The sequence below is a fragment of the Juglans microcarpa x Juglans regia genome, chromosome 2S, assembly GCF_004785595.1.
Source record: "Juglans microcarpa x Juglans regia isolate MS1-56 chromosome 2S, Jm3101_v1.0, whole genome shotgun sequence".
NCBI classification, from domain to species: domain Eukaryota; kingdom Viridiplantae; phylum Streptophyta; class Magnoliopsida; order Fagales; family Juglandaceae; genus Juglans; species Juglans microcarpa x Juglans regia.
In genome coordinates, this window is record NC_054597.1 from 3376322 (window position 1) to 3388838 (window position 12517).

The 12517-nt window shown below is 39.9% G+C and overlaps 1 protein-coding gene across 1 annotated transcript; it reads left to right on the top strand.

Moving 5' to 3' along the window:
* Window positions 1–3438: 3438 nt before the first annotated feature.
* Window positions 3439–3852, top strand: LOC121252134. Its single transcript, XM_041151617.1, has one exon. It carries the CDS (start codon window positions 3439–3441, stop codon window positions 3850–3852), a length of 414 nt encoding a protein of 137 aa, XP_041007551.1.
* The last annotated feature ends 8665 nt before the right edge of the window (window positions 3853–12517 follow it).

Consider the following 12517-nt stretch of genomic DNA (forward strand, 5'->3'; position numbering starts at 1 on the left):
TTTAAGTTGAAAAAGGTTGTGGGATCTATGTGTAAGAAGTAGGCCTGTGCAAGAAGCCCAATGGGCCGCTCAACCCATGCGACCCGATTGGGCCCACCCGATAAAAGTCGGGTTCATCGAGTTAAAACTTAAAAACGGGTTTATAAAGTCGGATCCGTCGAAATCGGTTTTGGACAATCTCTTCTCCCATTGCGAATCCATAGCCTCTGTTGTGTTCTTCGTCGAGTACATACGTCTGCATCTCCAGTAACAACTACACCTTCTCCAACTGCTCTGATGCCCTCAAGTTCCTAATGAATCTCACCCAGGTCGAGCTCAACAATCTGTCGGTGGCCAAGGATGTGGGCAAGGCTGTTGGGCTTCTCTCGAGCAGAGCATGGTACTGCAAGACATTGGACTTTCCATTGCTTTTGCCGAACCTGCTCAACTTGTAGAACTTTTCTACATAAATATTTGGATATCAGCATATTTTCACTCCTGTAGTAGTAATTATTGAATTTGTTTCAGGCATATTCTATTGTGGACCAAGTTTCCTTCAAGATCCTTCACAAGATCGCCAGTTCTCTCTAATTTGGGATTTGACTTGTTGAACAGCCTTTTAGCATACGACCTGGAAAAGGTAAATTGTGTTTGCAAATTCTTGAAGTAGAATTTGATTCCACAACTCGGAGGGTTTTTATGCTCCTGAAATTTATGAAAACCTTCTTGTCTTTGCAGCGGAGGCTACCTAAAGCATGATTGGTTTCATGAGGTTCCTCTTCTTAGATCTGATTTCAATTGTAACTTTTCTGTCTGGCAGCCCTAAAGCATGATTGTAACTTTTCTCATTTAACAAATTGATACTTGGCCAGTGCAAGAAGCCCGATGGGAAGAAGAAACCCTAGCTTCAATCCCTCTACCGGTAAAGAAGAGGAAATTCTTTTTTTTAAAAAAAAAAAAAAAAAAAAATTAAAGTCTATCAGTCGGGTCATACGGGTTCGACCCGCTTTTATTTTGGCAGGGTCGGTTCGGGTCGGATTGGGTACAGACCCGGTACTTTGGTCTTGGGTTGCAGGCCTTTAAGAAGGTTTTGAGTTTGGATGAGTTTAGTAATTTGAGAATTAGATGTTTAGATATTAGACTCATCTTAAAATTAGATCAAACTCAATATTTGGAAACCAAACGTAGTCTTATGAAATGAAATACTCTTTCTTATTCTTACACATGCTCTTATTTATATAGGAAAAATTATAATTTTTAAGTGTAGATTTTGAATTATTAGTAGTTTGAAAGATTGATGTTAAAATTAATAGATAGTTTAAGGGATCAGAGGAAATATCATGAGACCATGTTATACAAAGCAAGAACTTGCATGCATGCATCCTATATATGGTTACTGCCTAGCTAGCTAGCTAGCTAGAAATTAACTAACTTGCAAAGGATCGATATTAACTAGAATTTTAACACCAAGTACGAATAGAATTATTGGATGGGCGATATGGGGTCGAGGTACCCAAGTTCGTTGATGCTGCAAGCTGGGAATCGAATATCGGGTACAATTTTAGTATATTTCTTTAACTTTAACGCCAACCAACCCACCAACAATAATGTTATTGACTGCAATAATAATGGACTGGGAAGGATTTAGGGTTGAGATTGATGGCGATACTTTTTACATGTATTTTCGTATGGAAAATAATAGTATGATGGTCAAATATGTTTATCAAATATGTCTATTCATATATTTTTATTTTTTTTAATAATTAAGTAAATGACTATTAGTGAATTTATATATATTTTTATTTTTTTAATGATTAAAGATGTTTAAAAAATACTTAAAGAAAAAGAAAATAAAAATAAAAAATTTATTTGTATTAGTATGCACAATTGGTGGACTCATTTAGTAGGGCACTGTCCATTATCATATACGGGCATAAATAGATCGGGCGTGCAACTCGAGCTTAGTACTTGGCCGGAAGTGGATCGGGTTATCAACAGGGGATAAAGCATGGTATATAGCAAGCTTAATGTTAAGGTCCTGTTTAGATGCTGAACTGAGTTAGAATGAATTGAATTCTTTATGAATAATAGTGAATTGAGATAGTAGAGTGAGTTTTATAAAACTTATCTAAGATAAATTTAGATGTGTTTAAAAGTTAAGATGAGTTTAGATTTATTTATGAGAAGTTAAAAAAGATTATAAATCTCACGTATAAAAAAATTTTAAATTGAGATAAATTTAATGATTTAAAAATTAAGTATTTAAATATTAAATTTTATTTAAAATTAAACATAACTGAATTGATTTCAATTCAACCTAAGTACCAAATAGGCCAAAATGTAAATGGGGCTTAAATGTGCTAGACGAAGTACAGCTTGCTTCTGTGCGTGCGTGCGCTTTTTGGAGAGGGTTGAAACTTTCAACAGCCACCTTAAGGACCAAAGTAGGTTTTCATAGCGTATATTATTAATTATTATGGGCCCGTCTTTCTGTTACTTCTAGCTCCTCCAATCCGTGGGGACAGAAAATTTGAAGAAGCTAGCTAGCATAGTCAAGATTAAGCTTGTTGTTAATTAGCCATTCGTTTATTAAATATTACGCGGATAGCGATGCCCCCAACAACCATAAACCTTCAATTTTCTAAGCTGGGGCGGCCCAATTACAGCCATTCAACAACGTCCCACAATCAGTGTTGCCATCATATACTATCACTAGCTAGCAGTACTAGTCAATGCAAATTATGATTTATTTTTTATTTTTTAAATCTATTTATATATAGAACCTATACACATAATAAAATATTTATATGGTATAATTAAATTTTAAAAATAAATTTTAAAATTTGAATATATCTTATTAAGCAAATCTTACTATGTAATTGATACGTTAGTTTTATATACACTGACTTGAAAATATAAGAATTATTTCTTCGCAATGAGAATCTATATATAGACGATTTCTCTGAGTCATTCCCGAATAAATATATATATATATATATATTTTTCAACACCTACGAAGTATTTTAGGATTCTGTCTCTCTTTGTTTTATTTTGTTTTGTTTTGTTTTATTTTGTTTAAGGCATGATTTGTACGTTGATCCAGCTGGAATATTTAGAAAACACGAGTATTTGTTAAATTATATATGTGGTGAAAAGGTTTTAAATATTTGTCAAAAGGCTTTATAATGTTTGTTGTCATTGTTGATGGCCAATCCGGCCATTATATCCTCCCTAAGCAACTTAAATAGTAGTCAAATCAGCTTTATTTGACCTGACTTTCTTGATCTATCACTTCTACAGGAAACATCGTGGCCTGCTGAATTTGAATTTGTCATGATTTCCATGCTCTCCCCCTTCAATATATATATCATGATTCGTGAGACTCACCACTTTGTCATACTCAAACTCTCTCTCTGATCTCTTTCTGCGTCCGTCCGTCCGTCTTCTTCCTCAAGTTAAATGGAGTTAATTCCTAAACCAATTCGGGGTAGCCTAAAGAGATGCTGGCGAAGACAACAGTACCAACGATTATATGGATCAAAAACCAACCGAAGGAACATGAAGGTCATGAGGTTTGGAGACAGCCCTCGTAGGGTTTGGAGGATTAGATCAGCAATTCCAAAGCTGCGCTGGAAGATTGGGTCACCATTCAAAATCTGGGCAAAGCTAAAGAATGCTTACATCAACATGATGGTTAACTTGGCCGGCAACGTAGGGTATTTGAGTACTGCCAACGTTTTTGGAGGAAAACGCATTCCAAAGGGTCGCCAAGGCACTGCCGCTGCAGTTTATTCCGTTGAAGAAGTTGAGAATAGACTGATTTTTGAGATATATAAGGTTTTACAGGCTTCTCGTGAATTAAGTACCGTGTAGATCATCAGATATTGCTATATATTGTCTGTATTGTCTTTTTTTTCTTTTGTAAGTAACTTTGCATCTGATCCTTTTGAAAGTAATTTGGAACGGTAGTGTTGTTTTCTCTTTGTGTTTACCTTGTTTTTCATTTGTGATTCGTTTTCCTTTGATCTTAATTTTTGTCGGGGGAAGCTTTAATGCCAATAAATTAGTTTTTCGGGACATGCATATATATACTCTCATGTTTAAGTTTGCAGGAACGAATTCGAACTTGTCTGAACAGACATACATACCGCGTACTCACCCCCATGCAACAAAACTGATAGGATACAGCTTCTTTAAAAAAAAAAAAAAAAAACAGTTAAAAGCTAGATCCTTAAGTGCTAAATCCTTAATCCATGACTATGGCAATTTACTAATGGGAAATAAATAATCATGAATTTTCAGATCGAGGAAAGACCACATGATATATATCATTAGCCTTAGATTGGTTTAATTAGTTGGGATCTAGGTTTCAAGGGAGCATTCCTTTTACACTCATAACTATAACTAAGTTTTACACGCTGGTTAAGAATCAAATTAGTATCTATCAGTCTAAAACTTTTGAATTAATGATCAGATTTTTAACAATTAGTATCAGAACAGGACCACGTCAAGAGTTTAAGTCAATTGGTATCAGACCAAGGAGAGAGCGACTTACAAACTAGATTAAAATATCTTAGTACTATGTATAGACATAATGTTAAGTCATTGAATATTGATGGAAGAGTAAAACTGTTAAAAGAGAAAAGGTTACTATCGAATCAGTGTTGACTATAGAATGACCCGTTGTAGATATCAAATTTAAAAAATATGGTGGAATGTTATCATCGAGAAAATTAAAAATTTAACTAAATTAATATATATCCAATAATTCTAAAACTTTTACATCAATAGTTGTTTCACGTACGCAGACAGTACTTTGCCTTGATTACGTACCCAAGATACCAGCTAGCTATGAGGTGCGTGTCTTACTCTTTAATGGTTTTGAACAGTCGCAACCCGCGGTGCGTACATTTAATTCCTTTTGGTGTTGCATATTCAATTTTGTTGTCGTGTCAACCCTAGCTAGCTATGTCGTTGAAGATGGGTTGTTGGAGATGTCGTGTAACACTTGGCCGCAAGCAAGTCAACTAGTCTACATTTCATGATAACATTAATTAGTTTTGAAAATTAGAAATACTTTCTTTTTCTATTATAAGTGAATGGGATAAAATATTCAACCCTAAGATCAGTCCAGCTCACCTGAAAGCCACCACTAAAAGATAAGAGGGAGTAAAAGTAGAGGAGGACAAGGAGGGAATGATAAAAGGAAATATGTTGGAAGAAAAGTTTGAAAATAATAAGAGAGAAATGAAAAAAAAAAAAAAAAAATCCACACCACTCTTTAGGGGTGTAATCGGTCTGATTGAGTCTTATTTTGGATAAATTTTAGGATCAAATTAGTATACATTGATTTTACATTTTCAAGAATCGATATTGTACCGGTTATCCTCTTAAATCGGTACTTCTGCTTTTACCGATTTCGGTCCGATTTTTCAATTTTTAATATATATTAAATTTCTAATCTCTTATACTTATATATATTAATGTATATAAATATTATTAATACACTAATACTATTAGTATATAGTAATACTATTGGTATAGTTCTATTACTATATGTTAATGATAATATAGTAATTAATATATTAATGTATATTAGTACTACTAATATATTTATCAAAATGAATATGTTGTGAACTTATCAAGGCATAAAATGTAATTAATATATATTTTATATTTAAAACATATGACCAAATAAATGTTCATGTTTAAGATTAAAACTTTATATTATAAATTATAATATAACATTATTTCAAATATAATTATAATTTATAAAAATTATTATATATAATATTAATATTAAAAATTAAAAATATATAAATATGTGAATCGGTCCTAGAAAACATAAAACCGAGATCGGACTGATTATGACCAATTTTTAAAATGGAGAAACTGGTCCCGGACTGAACCAACTGGTCCGGGCCAGTTTAGGCTGATTTTTCGATTCTCCAATTTATTTTTACAGCCCTACCACTCCCTAAGGGCATGCAGAAAGAGAGATCAGATAAAAAGAAACGGCCAGACGATTTCAAGGGGACTTTGACTTCTTCTTTAACCTCTCGAAATGAACTCCAGCAAAACATCTTCTCCAAAAAATATATTCAAGATCTCAATTGTATAGTGAGAAATAAGAGACTATAAAACAAGCATATCATAGTAGATTTCTTCTCTCCAAACACCTCATGGACGTAGGCAATATGTCAAACTAAGCAAATATGTGTGTCTATCTATCTTTTACATTCTCAGTATTTATTTTTCATTCACTATCATGGACGTACGCATAGCCACATCGGATCGCGCCGAGGGCTCTGGATCACACCAATCGAGACTTAGATCGTCATAGCGGGTCAGGAATTACTCTTTCTCCCATTCCGGCCTATTGTGAGATTTTTAGAATCAACAATAAAGATCATGATACTAAATTATTATTATATATATTGTGAATGGGTAAAATACAACGGGCCCAAGACCAGGCCCAATCCACCAAGCCACCGCTAGAAGACAAAATATGAGAGAGGGAGAGGGACAAGGGGTGAGGGTGTCAAAGAAAGTGAGAAAGGAAGAGAGGGTAAGACATGCAAAACGGACATCCCTCACCACTACTGAGGAGCACGTGTGAAAAGGATAAGATAAAATGAGAGGTCCAAACAACTTCAAACGGGTTCTTATTCTTTGACTCTTTCTTCTACCTCTGGAATGGGAACTCCGCCGAATGGCTTTTCTCCAACAAATATATTCAAGATCTCTATTGTACAGTGAGAAATGAAAGGCAATGAGAGACTGTAATAAGCATATTGTAATGAATTTCTCCTCCTTAAATGTCGGTGGACGTAGACATTATGCTAAACTGCGTAAATCTGTGTGCTCATTTCTCTTTACTTTTTATGAACTTATTTTCTATTCATCGCCATGGATGTACATACCGACACCGTACAGCTGCACCGGACCATTGTCGGGGGCTCCAAACAATATCGATCGAGGTCCGAATCGCCATAGCGGGCCGGGAATGACTCTTTCTCCCATTTCCGGCCTGTTGAGTAATTTTTCATTTATCAATAGTTGGCGCCGTCTGTAGAATCTGATTTACTCTCTACATCAAAGATGTGAGAATGATGATTTTTCGACACACTGAATAATTACAAAACGAGTAGACAACATTCTCCCATATAAGTGTCCTTAATTTTTCAACTTTTATATTTATAAAAAAACTGCTACAAAAAAAAAAAAAAGGCAGGTAAACTTTTTCTCGCCCAAGCAGGAACCCAAACTCCTTGGCACTGCACTCTGTACACTTTGTATACACTGCAAAGAGGGGGTACATGGCTAGTACTATTCACATGAGAGGCACTCTGACCAGGCACATATACTTCTCGAGTTGTTAGCATAATGCACTGCACACGCTAAAGATACTGTACACTTAAGTCCATAGTAAAGTGCACAAGGGGAGTGCATAGTACCATGCACATTCCGACATTGTGCATAGAGAGAAATGGAAAGTAGGCATGTGCACTAAGACCTGCTCAAGCACCCAGTATACATGCACTACATGTGTTACAAAAGACTTATGCAAGTACCGGCCACCATGCCATGCATGCATGGCAATACAACCGGTGCATGTCCCTTGCACTCGAGACCCACCTCGAGCACACGTCGTGGGCTAGCAAGAGAGAACTCTCGGCCACCATAGAGACCGCCAACATTGTCTGTAGCGGCCGTGGTGGCCACCAGCGATGATGACTGTGTACGGCGGGCAACAACTGAATGTTGCCCCACATGCACTCTAGGACCGCCGTGAGCCCTCTCGCACCCTCCTCACCACTTGGACAGCCAAAGGTTTCTGTTTCCAATCGGTCACCTCTCGTGAACGGGGAGAAAGCCAAGCGCGGCACGCGGCACTGTGCCCTTCTAGCTAAGGCACAAAATGAGAGGCGTGCGGAGAACAACCACGAGCCCATTGAACCTGTCGACGACCACCACGTGGTCTGCCGATAGTTTTTGTCTCAGACCGGCTCATCCCCACCACCGAGGACTGAGCATGGTGTGCCTAACGGGTGCATGGCTAGGCCGTGAGCCCGCTGAACTGGACCTGGCTGGCGGCCACCACGTGGCCAATTGGCAATTTCTTTCCCTGCCTAGACATTCCCCGTCAACTAGAACTATTCATCTAGGTTCCGATCCGGGAACTTGGGTATACCGAGACTGGAACCCGAGTTTCAAACCAGGGCTAGAACCCGAATGATCAGGGGTTTTTTTAAACCTAGATTTCGGGTTCTGGGTTGAACACAGTTTTTCTTTTTCTATTTTTATGAAGTCGAGGCAGTCGATGAGGATGACAGAGAGTCTGAGGGAGAGGTGGCTTAGGAAGTGTGAGCTGGATGAGTCTAGGGAAGAGGACATGGGCTGCAGGTAGGCCTAAGCGGCCTGCTTCACGAGGCGGTTGCAGATTGAGACCTCGTAGCTAGAGTTGGCAGCAGAAGTCACGGTGGGAGACTCGACGACGCCGCCAGAGGATGGAAGCAAATCTTTCAAGGAGGTGTAGGCTAGGGAAGACTTGGGGGAGGATAAGAGTTCGAAGTCCAGCACTAACACAATGCCATTTTGGTACTGGAAGCTGTTGGAGCAGTGAAGCGGCTTCGTGGTGCTGTTGGGGAGAGAGAGCTTTACGGGAAGCTCCACTGGTGTGGTGATCGAGTTCCTGCGCCATAGAACCGACGATAGCAGAGGCAGTAACACTGGTTTCAGTGCGACAAAGTTGTCCATAGAGGTGAGAAGGAGAGAGGTTTTAAGGTTCAGTTTTCAATAGAAAGGCAGAGGCTGACGGTGGTTGCGGCTGATTCCTCTTTGCTACTGTTAAGCATGGACATACATTGTCTGTGTCTTTTCTTTAAACTATCTGCATGTTTGAAAGTTGAACGCATATCACATGCGTCTCCGTGTTTTCTTAAATTCCATTACTAAATAGGCAGGTAACTAAATGAAAATGCTAGGGATGAAAGCGTCTTTTCAATCAGATCATCGTATTGAGAAGGCCATTTGAATTTTGTAGACAATTTCTTTGACTCCTGCGTACAGAGTTTGTTGAATCCGGATAATAAAAAAAGAAAAAAAATGGGTGCTAGGTTTAAAACCCAATACCCGGCCTGGGTGTACCCGGGTTTAGTCATGCAGGTACTGACCTAGATTAAATCCTAACCGAAACCCCTAACCAGACCAGGGCGGGAAGAAACCTGGCTCGGATGAATAGTCTTACCATCAATGGGGGACATGCACACCGTGCGCTGCAAGAGGCAACGAGCGCATGATGCCTTGCGCACGGCGACCCCCTCCGACGGCACTCGCGAGTTGGCAGGATCACTGCCTGGAACTACTAAGCCCGTCGACGATTTATGTCACCAGCAGGCCACTCCACGGACCAAGTCCCTCGCCGTTCTAATCGTGGGCACCCCAACTCGACCTGAGTGGTTGTTCGGCCACCTAGTGGCGGGCGTCCCTCCTCAGCCTGAGACCTTCCTCAGCCACCCCATGATGGGCAACCACTTCCTCGCCCGCCAGCACCTCAGCCACCCCATGGTAGGCAACCACTTCCTTCGCCACCGCATGGCAGGCACCCATCACATGCTTGGCCAGAATATCCTTAGCCACGTACAACCTCTCGGCCAGAGCTACTGCTCAGCATGAGCACCACCTCAGAGTAACTGCTTGAGTAGGGCAAGTTGCTCGGTCAAAGTTGCTCGCCTAGTGCCTTTCCTAGCGACTATTTGCTCGGCCAGAGTTGCTCAGCCACGCACACAGGCAAACCAGCGTCTTGGCCATGCATCCCGACCCCTCTTCTCGGCCTCATGCCTCATAGCCCCTCAGCTCGGACCCCTGATTAGTTGCTCGGGATCTACTTGCTTAGTAGCAGCCCTTGGCCGCAAGGGACACACTTGCTCAGGAGCAGCCCTTGGCCGCATGGGACATACTTACTCGGGATGATTCCTGGGGTGCGCAGGGCACACTTGCTCAGGAGCAGTCCCTTGGCTGCATTGGACAAACTTGCTCGGGATAATACCTAAGATGCACTGGACTCACCTGCTTGGGATAGTTCCTTGGACGTGCCAGACACACTCGCTCGGGCAGAGTTCCTCGACTGCACCAGAGTCATTGGCCCACATGTAGCACGATCCTCCCACGTGGTCAAGGCTTATCTCCCGAGAGAGTTACATGTTGCTACACGAGTTCCTAATGTATGTAAAAAAAAAAAAAAAGAAAGGAGCAATGGAGGAATTGTGACTAGGACAATTTTCAGTCAAGCAGAAATCGACTACATAGGCAAAAACACTCCGGTTTGTCTCTCTCAAAATCTGTGTGAATTTATTTCTACTAACAAAACTAACTTCATGTGGTGTGGAACACCAGCCACATGGCCTCGCTTGGGCAATGCCCGGAAGCCCAATATGACTCTGTCGAGACAAATTATTTGGTGCTAACGCGCATGCAGGCACGTCGAACCTCCGTCATTGTTGAAACATGACAACCCACAGGCCTCATCGGCACATCTCCAACCTTCGCCGCGCTCCATCAGAGCAATTCAGAATGGAGAAGCGGCTTCGTCAACAAAACCAAGTCCCTAGACTCGTCGCGACACAACGGTCGAACACAAGTCCCTAGACTTGTTGACCCTTGCGCCAGCAAAACTGAGTCCCTAGACTTGCCAAGACATAACGGTTGAACACAAGTCCCTAAACTTGTCGACTCTTGTGCCAACAAAGCCAAGTCCCTAGACTCACCACAATGCATTGGTCGGGCTAGAGCCCCAGTGCTCATCCACACGACCAGTCGAACATAAGTCTCTAGACTTGTCAACCTTTGTACCACCAAGTTGAGTCCATAGACTTGCCATAATGCATTGGTCGGGCTAGAGCCACAGGGTTCGCCCATACAACGAGTTAGACACAAGTCCCTAGACTTGTCTACCTTTGCCCTGACACGAGTCCCTATACTAGCGCCGAATGTCACACTCGAGTCATAACCGCTGCTAGTAGGTTACTTCTGAAAACGAACCTTCGGAATTAATGGGTCTCTGAGCTCCACAGTCGCCTTACCCTGCGGTTACCTTCGGGAACGAACTGACAGGTTTGTCAACTGTCTAAGGTGGACCCAGGGGGTCGACCGATCCTGTGACTTTTTTGCATGGGTTACTTCATACAAACTCTGACACTAACAGTAAATCGAAAACGGGAACATCGGGCAACCCCGCCTTGCATGGAGACACACTGGTAGGGGCAGTAGTGGGGCCCCGCCCCATCCCCCACCTCGCACCCGAATTTGTTTTTTTTATATAAATATATATTTACATATAATTATTTATTATTTTTACTATATAGAAATATATTAATATATATTAAGTAGAACTTTTACTTAATACTTTGTGTAAGTTGTAGTGTAGCAAGGTAACCCTTTTGTAGATTGCCTTGACAATACAAATCTCATACTTAAGTAATGTGACTCTTGTATTACACTACAATTTACACAAAATATGTACTAGCAAATTTAAAAATTATATAGTCTTTAAATTAGAGTCATATTTGAGTTTAAAAATATGTTTTTGATTACTTTTAGACCCATAAATAATTTTTGAATCTAGTGTACTGTAGTCTATTATTAAAGTGGACAAGAGGCAGGGCTGATTGGGAGTTCGCCCCCGCCCGCAGTGGTGGACCCCCGATCCATGTGGGGTGGGGAGGGGGCTATCTCGTACTGTATAGTAGTGCGGGATAGCTCCCTTACTGCTAGGAACTCCAAACAACACCGATCAAAGTTCAAATCGTCATAGCGGGTCAAGAATGACTTTTTCTGTCCTTCTGAACTGTTGAGTAATTTTTCATGCGTCTAAACAAAAAAGAAAAGGGCGGGTGAATATATGAACTTTTCATGTCCCGAAGTAGGAATATTTCGCATTGTCCGTTTTCAAATGAAATGGAGAAAGGGCCTAACTTGTGCGAAGTTTTAGACGAATTTGGTTCTATATATATATATATATATATATTAGGATCATTTTGCGTGGTGCAAAAGCTACTTTGAGCATCTGGAAATTTGGTGTAACGAAAAGGATAGCTACAGAAAAATAGAAAAGCAATGGAAGGTTATGATGAGATCTATGACTATCGAACTTTTGTTCGGCATCAAAGAAAATGCTTGGAGGTTTCTGATCTATATAGCCTTTGCAAAATTGGTCAGGCTCGTTTCCCACGCGAATAATTACAAAAACTATTTTACAAGGTGTCTCGACTATAAAATTATTTTATATTAAAAAAAATATATAATGTATTATATAATATCAAATTAATTTATAAATTTATTTTTATCGATAACAATTTTCAACTTATCAACCATCTACTGAGAAAAAACTATAAAAACAAATAAGTAAAACTAAAAGGATCATTTTGCAATTCAGTAGCTCTATAGGGGTGGGTAGGTGGCGTTGCGGTCCATTAGGGTTGGAGTCTCTATATAAGGAAGGCAAAGATCGAATTGGTTCTATCAGAAGTTATTTATG